Below are 16,246 nucleotides of genomic sequence, written 5' to 3' on the forward strand. Positions count from 1 at the left end.
TCTCAACTGTAGAAAATCAATAAAGTGTATAAATGGCAAAAGGACAAGGAAATATACCAACATGTAAAATAAGTTTTGATGGTTAGCTTAGGTATAGTTTTTATTTTCTTTTTTATATAAATCTTAGAATATAGTGCAAAAATTTCTTTGTAAATATGTGAATGTGAGTAGTAAGAAAAATTCAACCAATCATCCCTCAAAAACCATCATATGTAAGTGTAAACACTAACCACGTTAATGCAGGCAATCTGAATCTTACAGGAACGTGGTTGACATGCAAATCAGATTTCATATTAAAAAGCTCAAATCCCCTCAGTGTCACCTTCTCTTTCTATATATCTACTCTCTCTTTGTACCCAGAACTGTTTCACTATTTATTGGATTATTATTTGAGAAAAACTCTGCAGTATAAAACCATCAATAAAAGGAGAGATAAAAAACCTATTGCTTTATTAATTTAATATAAAGGCTAATCATTAAGACCATTTAATTTAGCAACTACTGACTCTCAAACTTTCTTTGAGACTTTATAGAGAATACATGGAAAGGGGCTTTAGTCTCATTTTTGTGAAACCACACTATGCCCTGGTGGTTGGATGTTCTGATAGACCTAAGTGGAAGTTAACTCATCTCCCCACCACCCACCTCACCACTAACCACCCCCACCATGCTCAAGTACTAGGTCATTTTATTTTTTAGCATTTATAGCTTAATTTAAAAATAAGAATTCTGAAAAGAGCATAGATAATGCAATAAAAATGAAACAGTGCTATACTGTGATTAAATAGAGGGCATGGTCTGTCTGCATTCATTCATTTACTCATTCAACAAACACTTACTGAGCCTCTATTCTGTGTCAAACACTCTCATGTAGTGGCTGGGAATCTAGTGGTGACTCAGAGTGACTCTGTCCTGGCCTTCCTGAAGCTTACACCTAGCAGAGAATATGAAACTAATTATAGGTAAATAACTATTTAATTATAGCACTGTTAAGTGCTCTGAAGGAAAAGTACAAGGTGTTATGAAAGAGGTAATGGGATATCTACCAGTATAGGGTGTCACTGAAAGTCTTTGATAAAGACACATTTAACCTGAGTCAAAGGATAAGTAGAAAATGGCCTGGTGAAATGGGGTGGGAGTGGTCATTCAGATGAAGGGAACAGAGCCTTTGAAGACTGAAGGCAAAAGGACTCTGGTGCATTCTAGGAACTGAAAGAAAGACAATTCTGCCAAAGTGCTGCCAGCATGGAAGAGAATGGAGGGATAATCCCACTGTATATTTAGTGCTGCATCTGGTTCAAAGAGGATGCTCAATAAGTGGTCATGGACAAAAGCCCCTTAATAACAGCTGACCCAGATGAAACACAGCTGCCAAGTCCTCTTTGGTTGTTCTTTGCCCAGCTACATCTTGAAAAGCAGGACTCCATACACATTTTATTGGGATATCACAACTTTCTCCCTACATGGCAAGTAACAAATCAAGCCGGCAATCAGATATTATGGGGCCAGGGCCTGTCTGCATTGTCCTTCTGGAATAGATTGTGTTTCCAGACTGCTTGATTAATGTCTGAAAAATGACATAGTTGAGTTTAAACTGCTTTTGTTAAAATACTTTTAGATTTTAACAAATCTGAAAGAACATAATGTTGGCTGAAATGGTCAGCTCAGAATGACAAAATGGTACATGAAAGGGAAGGCTATGAGAAAGCTGCCAGATTTGCTCATGCAGTATCCAAACACAACCAGATGGTGGTTTTATTTTTATTTTTTTTGATGTCTTTGCTCCCAGTATAAGTCAATGTATCATTAGGATGTTTGAGTGATCTTGTAACCCTGTTTGCCATAAAGTCACCAGAAAATGAACCATTCTGTAGGTGTTTAATAACTTTGATGAGTATCTTAACTAGCTTTAAAAATTAAGTCATCAATTTTAATACATATGTAAGTACTTTATACATTAAAAATCATCTCACTTGTAAAATAGGGAGATTTAGAAATCTGTTTTGGTCATGGTTTCTCCTAATTCATATAGTTTAAATAAGGACTAATTTTATAGTAGTTCACTGGTCCCATACTCAATTATATTCATCTTATTCATATGGGGATAGCCTGCAGTGTCTAGCACAGTGCCTTATTTATATAAAATCTCACCTCTCTGAAACACCAGGGAGAGAAAAGCAGAAAACACAAAAGTCTCTAACTGCCAAAATATTTGTGTTTCTTTGGCCTGTTATATCAGAATATGGTGGGCTGAGTGGCTTATAAGCAACAGAAATTAATTCCTCACATTCTGGAGGCTGAGAAGTCCAAGATCAAGGGACCAGCAGATTGGTGTCTGGGGAGTGTCCTATTCCTGATTCAGAGATGACCATCTTCTTGCTATACCTTCACATGGCAGACAGGGTGAGGGAGATCTCTGGAGCCTCATTTATAAGGGCACTAATCCTATTAATGAGGGCTCTACCCTCATGACCTAATCACTGACAAAAGGCCCTACCTCCAAATACTGTCACTTTGGGGATTAAGTGTCAACATATGAATTTTAGGGGTTATAAACACTTAGTCTATGAAAATATTGATACAAAGTCAGTATAGTTTTTGTTTGTTCATTCATTCACTTGCGATATAACTGTTAGATTTTTCTCTAGGCCTGGCATGGATTCAAATACCAGCCTTTATGAAGTCTACTGTATAATTGGACTTTAAAAGTTAAAAATCATTAAATCATACATTAAACTGAAATGCAAAAGGACAAGGAAATATACCAATATTACATATTCCAGATACCAGATTAAATCAGAATATACATTCCCTGTATGTAGAACCAGAATATATACTATCTTGCAAGTGAACTGGGAAAGATATTATGCATTATACTATAGGGGTTAACAGTGACAGGAGCAAGGGGTCTTGAGTTCACATTCTAGCTCCACCACTTATTAGCTGTGTGGCTTTGGCAGAGTAGTTTACCTTGTTGTGTCCAACTCTCCTTATCTCTAAAACGTGGATATAAAAATACTTACCTCATATGGTTATTGTGATGATTAAATGTGTTAATGTATATAAGGGGCTAAGAATAGTCCCTGTTACATAAAAAGTGCTACATAAGTGTTTATTATTAACTAGAGGCCCGATGCACGAAATTTGTGTAAGGGGCTCAGCCCTCGCAGTCCCCCGCAGCCTTGGTCAGCCCTCACAGCCCAGGCTTCGTCTGGAAGGTCGTCCAGCCCCCCGCAGCCTTGGTCAGCCCTCACAGCCCAGACGGTCGTTCTGCTGTTTGGTCTAATTTGCATATTAGCTCTATTTTATAGGATAAGAGACAAATACTTATGTAAAATTTTTCATTACAATGTTGACAAAATCACCACATCTTAGTATGTGCTTTTGTATAATAAAAGGTCTTGATATTTAAAGGGATAAATAAACCTGGATTATAACCAAAACTTAGCTATCCTGAGTGAATCATACCCTTAGAGTTTTTAAAGAACTAATTTATTGAGGAGAAATTCACAAAATTAAGCATTTTAAAGTGAATGATTCAGTGGCATTTAGCAAACTCACAATGGTGGGCAACCACCACCTCTATATACCTCCAAAACATTTCTATCATTCCAAAGTAAATTCCCACACCCACTAACCAGCTACTGCCATGCCCTCCAGCCCTCAGTCCCTGACAACCACAAATCTGAATTCTATCTCTACAGATTTATCTACTCTGGACATTTGGTGTCTGCATGTATACTACATACCACATTTTGTTTATCCAATCATCGTTTAATAAACATTTGGGCTGTTTCCACATTCTGGCTATTACGAATAATGCTGCTATTAACATACATGTACATGTATCTGTTTACCCTTCTTTTTAGTATATACCGTGGAGTGGAATTGCAGGGTCATATGGTAATTTATGCTTATGTTTTTTAGGAACTACAGCAACTGTTTTCACAGCAAGTGAACCATTTTGTGTTCCCATTAGCAATGGGCAAGGGTTCCAGTTTCTCCAGACCCTTGCCAACATTTATTTTCCATTAAAAATTATTATAGTCATCCCAGTGAGTGTAAAGCGGTGTCTCATTGTGATTTTAATTTGCATTTCCTTAATGACTAATGATGTCAAGCATTTTTTCATGTGTTTGTCAGCCATTTATATATCTTTGGAAAAATGTTTATTCAAGTCCTTTGACCATTTTTTAATTGGGTGGTGTGTCTTTTTGTTGAATTATTAGAGTCAGTTACATATTCCAGATACCAGATTAAATCAGAATATACATTCCCTGTATGTAGAACCAGAATATATACTATCTTGCAAATATTTTTCTCCCACTTTGTAGGCTTTTCAATTTGATAGCTTCCTTTGATGCACTAAAGTTTTTAACTTTTAAAGTCCAATTATCTATTTAAAAATGTTTGTTGCTGTGCTTTTGGTTTCAGTCATATTTAGGAATCCTTGGCCAAATTGAAGATCCTGAAGATTTAGCTCTATTTTTTTCCTATTAGTTCTTATACAGGGGAGAGGAAGCAAAAGTAAATTTACAATTGTGAGTACATGAAACACAGAGTTTATTCTTGTATTATTCTTGATTAATTATTGTATTATTTGAATTACAACTGTAGACCTACTTTTGCCCACTCTCCTATTTAGGTCACTGATCCATTTTGAATTAATTTTTACATGTGGTGTGAGGTAGGGGTCCAGCCTCATTCTTTTGCATGTGGTTGTTCAACTGCCCCAGACCCACTGTTGAAGAGACTGTTTTCTCCCCATTGAATGTTCTTGGCATCCTTACCAAAATCACATGTATGGGTTCATTTCTGGGCTCAATTCTATCCCATTGGTCTATATGTCTATCCTAATTGTATTATAATGTTTTGATTACTCTAACTCTCAGGTAAATTTTGAAATTTGAAAGTGTGAATGCTCCAATTTTGCTATTCTTTTTCAAGATTATTTTTGGCAATTTGAGTCCCTTTGAAGTTCTTTATGAATTTGAAGATCAGCTTTTCCATTTCTGCAAAAAAGGCGATTAAAATTTTGAGGGAGATTGTATTAAATCTTTAGATCCCTTTAAGTAATACTGACATCTTCACAAAATTGTCCTGCAATCCATGAACATGGAATGTCTTTCCATTTATATGGATTATCTTTAATTTATTTTAGTAATGTTTTACAGTTTTCAGTGAAGTTTTTCACCCCCTTGTTTAAACTTATTCCTCAATATTTAGTTATTTTGGATGCTGTTATAAGTAGAACTGTTATCCTTAGAGTTTTTGAGATATGAAGTTCTATCATAAATATTTTATAATATTTAATTATAAAATTGATATTTTAATTGAATAATTGTGTCTGGATATACAGATATTCATGACCCATATTTGTGGGATCTATTATTGGCTGCTGGGCAACTCTGCAATGCTGAGGTTTTATCCCCTTTCTTGTCCTACAGTAGTTTGTTAGGCAAGGGCATTTTGAGTTCAGTTCTCCTGTAGGAAGGAGTGGGAATGAAGCTTTAAACTGATGAGATTGGGTCTGATGTGCACTCACCTGACCTGGAGATAGAGAGGTAGGAAAACACTCAACAATGTTAATTATTAAAAACACTAAACCATTCTAGTTATTAAGAAAAGTAAAATGTGTACTGTTGGGGGAAGGAAAAGTCAGTCAGAGGCTTGGCCTCGAGTTTCACCTGTGACCTCAACAACACAAGATGCCTCATAACTAATGGGCCTGGTTTTCCTCCCATGTGTAATTAAGACATTGGATTAGATGACCTCTAAGACTCTTCTCTGCTCATTGAGTCTGTTAATGCAAGACATCAGTGATTCTAGTTTTTTCTGTGGCCTTTGAAGGGATAATTTTCTTCACATTGTTTGACACTCAATAAAAGTTTATTGAATACAGACAGTAAATGAATAATTGAATGAACAAACAATTAGCCAACCCTACTTCATTAATTCATCAAACATTTATGACAGGTTACTGGTGTCAGGTCATGTGGGAGAGATAAAAATATGGAGACCCAACCCATTCCCTCAAGGGTCTCTCAGAATGAAATGATACTTTTAATCATTCTCTTCTTGCATCTCTAAACACAGAATACAAACTTCCCAGTACTGATACTTTAGAAAGAATACTGAATTGGGGAGTCAGGAGACCTGTAAAGTCATTATTTCATAGCATACATCTATGCTTAATGGACAATCACTTGCTCTTTCCTGTCTTCTCTTTTCTCTCTTCTTTCTCTTATCTATCTACACATATTCTATTTTGTTTTGTTTTTTAAATGCAGAACAATGCAAGTTAGTCAATAATTCAGTCATGCAAATACCTAAAAATGCCACTCCATGCCCCCTCAGGAACCATAAAAGTAATAAACTAAGTTAAATCAGCTGCTTTACTACTTGTCCAGCATAAGTCATTCCTCCGGGAAAGTGAAAAATTAGTTAATTGCTATTTTAAGGTTCCAGTAATTCACTTTCTATTATATTCACTATATAAACAGAACAACAAAGGATTAGGCAGCACTTTCAAGCTTGAGTGAGTTTAAAATGGTAGAAGTTTATGGGGGGGAAAATGGGACATATGTAATACTTTCAACAATAAATATTTTTTTAAATGTAGAAGTTTAAATAAACCAAAGGACAACACAGTACTGAGCTCAAACAAGCATTTAATACAATATTTACTTATTGAATCCCAGAATGGAATGCAAGAAACAGGTAAAAAATCTCCCTGTTATAAAAGTCTCAACACTATGACTAACTAATCTGTCTCTGCAGAAGAAAAGGACTCTTCCTTCAGAAAGAAAGACAAAGAGATATCCATTATTAATTGTAATATAGACACCATCACCACATCCTGGCATTCTTATTTCATGACATCTCTTGTATCTTTCCTTTTTAAATTTCCTCTTCCTCCTATCCTTCCATGAGAGGCAGCAGTACACTGTATAATTAGGAGCATAAACTCAAGTTCTACTGCCAATGTTCAAATCCTGCTTCTATTACTTCTATAGCTGTGTGACATTGGGCACATTATTTGACTTCTCTATGCCTTAGCTTCCCTATTTGTAAAATGAGGGTAATAGTAACAACCGCCCCATAGGGTTGTTATGAGCATTTAATTAAGTCCAAATATATTATGTGCTTACAACAGCCACTGCTGCCGCCGCCATCATCATCATCATCATCATCATCATCACTGTTATCACTTCTGCTGCCAATCTCCTTGACCAGGGACACTCACTGTACCCCATACTAAGTTATCCTTTGCCCTTTTTTTAATCTAATTGTCCTCAGAATGAACTTTTGTAGTATTAACTTTTCTAGTGTCTATAATTCCACAGTGAACTCTGAGGGCAGGAACTTTGCCCTTCATCTTTGTCACCCAAAATCTGTAGCCTAGTGATGCAACATTATTTTACATCATACCTCTCACCCCTGTCATGAACCATACTGAACTCCCTGTTCTTTTGACACATTAGATCCACTCATGATGTCATATTAACACATTCCCTTTCCTCCCCTCCACCTGGCTCCCACCCCACCCCAGGCTATCTCTTCTAAATCTTCTGGCATTTACTGCTATATCCTATATAATAAAAGGGTAATATGCAAATTGACCTTAACAGCAGAATGACCAGAACGACTGCTGGACCAATCACTATGAGGTGCACTGACCACCTCTTGATCCCTTTCCCCTGCAGGCAGGCTCCAATCACCTGATGGCCACCTGCGGCAGGGGCGGGGCTGGCCAGCGGGCGGGAACAGCCCACCTCTCAGTCCCTTCTCCCCCACTGTTAGGCACCGATCACCCGATGGCGATGGCATATGGGGAACCGGGGATGGGTGGTGACAGGGGGAGGGGCTGGCTGCAGGCAGCTGGGGAAGATGGCCCTGATTGCAGGCCACACCTAGGGACAGTACCTGTGCATGAATTTCGTGTGCCGGGCCTCTATAAATAGTAGCCTTATACTAACATTTCTGTAGTTAACAATTTTAGATAGTATCTCTGACTTCCTATTTTGGAAAAAAGATTTAGCATTGTTAAACCAGCACCCCACCTTCCTTCCTTTGCCACATCCTCCAAATATGATTTTTTCATAATTTTGGGATGTTATTAGTGTTTTACATTATTAAGATTATGTAAAAAAGCTGTGCTAATACACACCTATTAGAATGGAAAAATCCAAAACACTGACAATACCAAATGCAGGCAAGGATATGGAGCAACAGGAATTCTCATTCAATGCTGGTGGGAATGCAAAATGGTATAGACACTTTGGAAGACACTTTGGCAGTTTCTTATGGAACTAAACATACTCTTACCATACAAACCGGCAACTGTGTTATTCGGTAATTACCCAAATGAGTTGAAATTTTATGTCCACACAAAAATCTGCACAAGAATATTTATAGCAGCTTCATTCTTAGTTGCCAAAACTTGGAAGCAGCCAATATGTCCTTCAGTAAATGACTGGATAAATAAACTGTGGTGCATCCAGACAATGGGGTGGATATTACTCAGTGCTAAAATAAAACAAGCTATAAAGCCAAAAATACAAACAAACAAAAAACCAAAAAAAACCCCCAACAAACATGCAGGAATCTTAGATTCATATTACTAAGTGAAAGAAGTCGACCTGAAGGCTACATGATGCAAATACGTGACATTCTGAAAAAGGCAGAACTATGGAGACAGTGAAAAGATCCATGGTTGCCGGACAGTAACTGGGAGGGAGGGATGAACAGGAAGAACACAGAAGGCTTTCAGGGCAGTGAAAGTATTCTGAATGACATGATAGGGGTGCATACATGTAATCACTCACTTAAAGTTCTGATGTAAACTATGGGCTTCAGGTGATAATGATGTGTTAATGTATGCTCAACAACTGTAACAAAGACACCAGTTTGGTATGGGCGGTCATAGTTCGGGTGATTGTGGATGTGTGGGCAAAAGGAGCATATTGAAACTCTCCGCACTTGCCACTCAATTTTGCTGTGAATCTAGAACTTCTTAAAAAAAATAAAGTCAGCAGAAACCGGTTTGGCTCAGTGGATAGAGCGTCGGCCTTCGGACTGAAGGGTCCCAGGTTCGATTCCGGTCAAGGGCATGTACGTTGGTTGTGGGCATATCCCCAGTAGGGGATGTGCAGGAGGCGGCTGATCGATGTTTCTCTCTCATCGATGTTTCTGGCTCTCTATCTCTCTCCCTTCCTCTCTGTAAAAAATCAATAAAATATATTTATAAAAAAAATAAAGTCTATTAAAGAAAAAGTTTAATAGACTGAGCCACACGATAGACTATGATTCCATTTCTTTCACTGTATGGCATTTGTTTTCCTTGGAGTTGATCACTGCTTTGTCATCGGGTTTCTACATTCTTAACAATAATTCTTCCCAGACTCCTCACTAGCACTGTAAAATCACAACAGCATCAGTATTCTCTCAATATTTTCAGTTGTGTGATTTTATTTTCCAGGTTCAAACACATCATATTCTATCAGATACATACTTTTCCTGGAGACTTTCCTTCTAAAACCTCAATTTTTCTGCTAAAATCTGGACTGACTATTCTCTGGATGTACTGCACATGTGTGCCATCCTTTGAATTCCTTTAACCATAACTACAGAAATTCCCTTTGCTTTTTTCCTGCATGAAATCCTCTGTTTCTTGGGTCTCATACATGCCCTTTTCTTAATTAAATTCTTAATTTTTCTGGAGAGTATCTTCTAGATCTTTTCTGAGAAGGCATATAAATAAATAAATTTTTGAAATCTTGCATGTCTGCAAATATCTTTTTTCTGTACTCATTTAATTGATAAACTGAGTGGGTACAGAATTTTAAGCTGAATATTATTTTTCCTTAGACAATTGAAGGTATAGTTCCAAGGTCTTCTATCATATAATGTTACTGTATGAAGTCAGATATCATACATCATTCTTATTACTAATACTTTGTATGTAACTTAACTTTTAAAACAATTCTAGAAGTTTAAAAGATATTCTCTTTTTACCTCCTGCTCTGAAATTACACAATGATAAGTCTTTTTTGTTTTAATGAGCTAAGTCAATTTGAGAACACCTGGCCTTCAATTTTGGGAAATCTTATATTTCACCTGTTCTGTTTTCTTTAGTCTCTCATCTTAGAATCTTATTGCTCTGATGGTCGACCTCTTGGACTAACTTCTAATATTTTAAACATTTCCATCTTATTTTTAGCCATTTGGGCTTCTTTTTTATTTTATATTTTTTGGTTCTATATCTCTAGAGGAGGACGATACAGTAAGAGTCTCATAATATCTCTGTTTCTGTCCAGTATTTACTTAAAATTTACCAGATATATATATACCAAGAGATAAGACCAAGAGAAAAACAGGCAACAGAAACAGATCTACAGGAGAGCCAGATACTGAAATTATGAACCAGGGCCTTTAAAATAATTTTGGTTAATATATTTAAAAAATTAGATGAGAACAGAGAAAATTTCAGCTGAGGAATGGAAACTATAAAAATAATCTAATAACATTCTAGACTCAAAAAACATAACTAAAATTAATAATGCTGAAGTATGATCCTGGCCAGTGTGGCTCAGTTGGTTGGGCATTGTCTCATGTGCCAAGGAATTGCCAGTTCGATTCCAGGTCAGGGCACATAGATGTTTCTCTCTCTCCCCCTCCCTTCCTCTACACTCTAAAAAAAAAAATCAATAAGAAAATAATAAGAAAAAATAGAATGCTGAAGTATATATCCATTTAGCTCCTCAAAAAATACCCAAAGAAACACACACAAAGATCCCCCAAGAGAAATGTAGAATGATTATAGCAGCATTATTTGAAATAGCCTAAAATAAATTAATTGTGCTATACTCCACAGTGGAATACTATACGGTACTGAAAATCAGCAGCAACACAGATAAATCTCACGAACACAATGTTTTCAGAAAGGATGTATACATGAAAGAATATGTATTACATGATTCCATTTATATAAAGTTGAAATTAATCTCTGATGTGAGAAGTTATGATAGAGTTACCTCTGGGAGAAGAAGGAGGGTGATTATTGGGAGGGGAGAAGAGCAGGGCTTCTAGGATCTTGTAGTGCTATATTTTTTAAATCTGAGTGGTAGTTTCAAAAATGTATTCACTTTGTGGTAATTCCTCAAGCTGAACACTTGACTTGTGAATATTTCTATATGCATATAAAAGTTATAATAAAAATATAATAAATTTGAATAAAATATCTATGGAAATAAAGCAGGAACAGATTATTCTCATTTTATAGATGCAGTATCTTTTCTTAACTCTGAGAAAAACATATACATATTTTCTAACTTACCTATTTCTTTCTTCCTATTAGTTTTGGTGTTTGCCTACCATAATCCTGATCTACCTGTGTTCAAAAACTTACTGGTTTAGTTTCCCGACAATAAATCTCTGTTGCCTGGTTATTTGGAGATGCAGAGGAGACCTGGGGTCCTATAGCAACCTATGTAGAATTTTAACCAATCTCCTTGTAGAATTTTAGGCACAACCTTTCCCCCTGCCTTTGGCAGTATCAAGGATTGCCAATTCCTGAGCTCCTCTGAGGTTCTACGTTATGAATTTCATTGGCAAACCTCTGTAAACCCCAAAGTGTCAGCTTTCTCTGCTCTTCTAAGTCAGTTGTCAGTGCTCAATCTCACAAGATTTATGAACATCTCTTTTCTGTCGTTACCTCCTATTCATCCTGGTGAGCTTATACCTATTTTATTCTTTTTAAAAAATATATTTTTTTTTATTAATTTCAGAGAGGAAGGGAGAGCGAGAGAGAGAGAGAGATAGAAATATCAATAATGAGAGAGACTCATTGATCACTGCCTCCTGCATACCCCCTACTGGGCCTCGAGCCCACAATCCAGGCATATGCCCTTGTCTGGAATTGAACTCGGGACCCTTCAGTCTGCAGGCTGATGCTCTATCCACTGAGTCAAACCGGTTAGGGCCTTATTTTATTCTTATATTAATTTTAGTGGCCTGGAGGAAGGGTCAGTTAGATAAAAATATGTATTTAATCTGACAAGTTTTGATTCAATTTTTTTCCTGACATTTATTTAAAAAAATACAGGGGGTGAGGGTGAGGGCAGGACTGGAGGTTGGGGGGGACAATGTGGGGATAAGGACACATTTGTAATACCTTAATCAATAAAGAAAAAATATTAATCAAATTATGATTGACCTCTTATGATCTGATGTAGAATGTACATGTATTTCTATAAATTTTGAGGTTTCATATTAGGTGTGTGCTATTTTTAAAAAAATGAAACCTTTCACTTTTCCATATAGATTTTAAGTGGTGCATAAGATGAGTGGCCATACTTCCTGGCTATGATTTCACTGGGGAGCTGCTGTCAATGCTGTGTTTTATTATCAAATAAAATTTATGGGCACAGTGTCCTGCTCCACAGAGTGAAAAACACAAGATTTCTCAGACACTCATTCGGATGGAGCCCAAGTCTACTAGTAAAGTCTACATATACACTTCTAAGAAGTCACCTTTGGCATCTTATGTGCAGCCCTGTTTCCTGGGTTTCTAGAATAATTGATTTTGTTAAAAATAACCCCAGATGAAAATCAAGATGAAGCATCAGTATTCTCTCAATATTTTCAGTTGTGTAAGACTAACTTAGGAGGAGAGTTTGTGCTGCCATATGAATTCTAGATGGCTCAGTTACCTCTGGAGTATATTCATCAATCACAGAAAAAATAATGAATGAATATATTTCCAGTCCCTCTAGAAATATTATGAGGAATAATTTAACCATCTTTCTATTTTGACATGATCATTAGAAAATTAATATGTTAACATAATTTCTTCCAAATGACTTCGAAAAATGTAAACACAGTTATAAGATAGTATAGTGGACACGTGTAGAGCATTTTGGATGTCCAATATCTTTTAAACCTTCCTAATTTGGTGGCTGCTACATGAGTCCTCTCTCTCTAGTCAGGACTCAGACATTTGCTTTGCCAGCCCTTTCTTGTGGGATGTGAACTCAGCTCTACAAATCAGATACAGCCATGTCAGTCTTTGTTCAGCAGAGAAATATGAAGAAGAAATCTGCTTTGGTGAGTGAGAGTGGCAGGGAAGAAGATAGCCAATTTTTAGGAGCAGTAGTAATAGGAATTTTAGAACCTAGAGCCCAGCATTATGGTGAGAATTATGTTCTTGCCCAGTGGCAGTAGCTATTGGGGTCATCCTTGGAACAGTCTTCTGGCAGGGGCTGGGTGTGTACTTGGCTGTAGCTTCTAAACCTGACTCTCTGGATCTCCTTGAGATTCTATGAACCAGCTAATTTTTAAAAAAGAAATTCTTTTTCTTTTTCAGCTACCTAGAGAGAATTCTGTTGCTTACAACTAAAATCCATGACTAATTCAGATGGTAGGTACAACCATAAACAAAAAAATATAACCACAAAAATAAAAAATATATCTTTGTAACATTCAGCTACAATAAAAATAAACATGTGATCCAAAGTAAAGAATGCCATATGCTACAACATGGATGAACCATGAAAACTTATGCTAAGTGAAATAAACCAATTACAGAGAAACAGTTACTATATAATTCTACTTATATGACATATCTAAAATAGTCAAAGTCATGGAATCAAAAAGTTACCAGGGTTGGGGGGAGGGGGAAGTTGGGAGTTATTAATCAATGGGCATAGAGTTTCAGGGGAGATAAATAAGCTCTACAGGTCTGCTGTACAACATTGCACCCATAGTCAACAATTACATACTGTATACTTAAAATTTATTAAAAGGATAGATCTCATGTTAAATATTCTTTCCATAATAAAATAAAATTTAAAAACCGCTACCATGGACTTATACTCTCCAAAGACATGTGTAATGTTAAAAGCATATTGGAGAATTTAAAAATCTTGATAGCAATTTGAACATACCATCTTTATCAGCAGTGTCTTGAGGCTTGGATTTTAAAGTGAAGATCTTCCGCAGCTTACAGTTAGCTGAGACAATAATTCCATCCAATGACTGGAAAACTGCTCCCTTGAATATTTCACTGGTAAATGCCACCAAGTCAATGCATAGGTTGCACCACTAAAATAAAGGGGGAAAATAAGTACTTTTTATAATCACATTAATGAACAGGCCATCTTGGAAAAGCCCAGAGAGTTGAGGCAATTATCTGGATCAACCAGTCCCATGCCAATTTTCCCCTTTAGGTAAATATATCTCTGTTTTGGCTTCAATTTTCTGAAGAACTGTTGTAATTTCTCCCAAGAAATGAACATAATCTAAAGTATCCACTGGTCCTCTGACTAGAGATTGCCCATCGTGAGACAAGGCTTTGACAACGCTGGGAAAGAACTCTGGACTTGTAGGCAGGATGCCAGTGGGAAGCTAACTGCTGGTGCATTAGACCACTTAAATCTTGAAAATCAGGGATAAGGAGCCAATTGCTCCTTCAAGGGGACTAATTTGAGCCCAATTAGCCAGCCACTTACATTTGCTTAAAAAAAAAAAAGCATGGGTGAAATTAAAAGCTGGGTTTAAAATGTGGCCAGGGCTGTCTACTAATAACTAATTAAGCTATTGTATAGAAATAGATTCTTCTAAAGAATTTGTAATTATGCCTGGTATATGCCAGTTTTTAAAGTGCTCTTGGCAGGGGCTAATTTCTGCCTATTAAACAATTAGACCTCTTAATACTTCATCAAATTAATTCTTTAAGTCAGTGGTTCTCAACCTTCCTAATGCCGCGACCCTTTAATACAGTTCCTCATGTTGTGGTGACCCCCAACCATAAAATTATTTTCGTTGCTACTTCATAACTGTAACTTTGCTACTGTTATGAATCATAATGTAAATATCTGATATGCAAAATGTATTTTCATTGTTACAAATTGAACATAATTAAAGCATAGTGATTAATCACAAAACAATATGTAATTATATATTCAATATGTGTTTTCCAATGGTCTTAGGCGACCCCTGTGAAAGGGTCGTTCGACCCCCAAAGGGGTCGCGACCCAAAGGTTGAGAACCGCTGCTTTAAGTGATCTGACTGAGTTAAAGAAAAGGAGAAAATAATCATTTAGTAAGAAATTAAGACTGCAGAATAAAAGCAGGAAAAATAATTTTTGAAATTAAAACAAAAGCAGTATTTATAATTATGCTGCTTTTAAAATAGCAGCCTCTTCCATTATTTGTTCAGAAGCACAATTTACATAGGTTCATTTTATTAATCCATAAAATCAAAAGCTATATTCATTGATAAAGAAAATAAAATGTTATTTCTTAAGGCAAATTCTATTTAGGGATAATTTTAATATGGAGAGGTTGTTTCCAGAGTAGAAAAGTAGAAGAGATTGCAACAAATTATTGATTAAATAAATGAAAATGATTTTCTTTGTAGATATCTCAAAAAAAAAATTACGTTCTCAGGCCATGGGTATGCTCTGGTCTTTTTGGGGAAAGGGAGTCTGGAGTAATAATAGGTCGGAGGTAGGGCTGAGTGTGATGTAATAATGAGGATGGTGAGCTCTGGGGAGGTGTAATAAGTGGGATGGTGAGCTGCGGGGAGGTGTGGGAAATAATGTGGGATGGGCCAGTGAGGTCAGGTTCTGGAGGAGCTGGAAGATCAGGAAGAGAACCTTGGGCTCCAGAGGGTAAAGTGTTATGACAAAAGCAGAATATGACAAAGCAGAATATTGGGAAGTTTGCACTAATGATGATGCAGAGCTGTTTTGGGGTGATACAGGGGTTATGGGAAAAGGCTGAGGTAGAGTGAAGGCAGACAGAGGCACAGAAAGACTAGTTTCTGTCAGTCACTTAAGCATAAAGAGGAGGGTCTGCTTAGAAGGTTAGCATAGAAGTGGAATGTAAGGGACAAATCCGTAGGCATGCCACAGGTGAAACACCATGCCTTGGTAACATACAGGTTATAGCAATGAAGGTCTTCGGGTTTCCAAATATGCAGTAATAATTATTAACATTATTATTACATTAGCAATATTATCATTGTTGGTCCTTATTCCTAAAAGACTTAAATTAACATTATGCCCAATTCCAATCATTCATCTGGTCTGTCCCATCAGTAATTGCAGTCATCTACCCTTTACCACAGGTGCTAAACACTTATCAGGTGCTAGAGCAGTGATGGCGAACCTATGACAAGCGAACTCATTTTTTTGGTTGATTTTTCTTTGTTAAATGGCATTTAAATATATAAAATAAATAT

At 36.5% G+C, this 16,246-nt stretch overlaps 1 protein-coding gene across 9 annotated transcripts in view; it reads right to left on the bottom strand.

Annotated features, from left to right (window-relative positions):
• Positions 1-16,246, bottom strand: part of LOC102261779 (chromosome unknown open reading frame, human C3orf67) — a 218,853-nt gene that overhangs the window by 106,469 nt on the left and 96,138 nt on the right. For all 9 annotated transcript variants that reach the window (XM_014541379.1, XM_005868425.2, XM_014541384.1 and 6 more), the window contains one exon: positions 13,947-14,103. In XM_014541379.1, the coding sequence (XP_014396865.1) occupies positions 13,947-14,103 (157 nt within the window). The remainder of the gene's footprint in view (positions 1-13,946; positions 14,104-16,246) is intronic.

The sequence above is a fragment of the Myotis brandtii genome, unplaced genomic scaffold (genome assembly GCF_000412655.1).
Source record: "Myotis brandtii unplaced genomic scaffold, ASM41265v1 scaffold268, whole genome shotgun sequence".
NCBI classification, from domain to species: domain Eukaryota; kingdom Metazoa; phylum Chordata; class Mammalia; order Chiroptera; family Vespertilionidae; genus Myotis; species Myotis brandtii.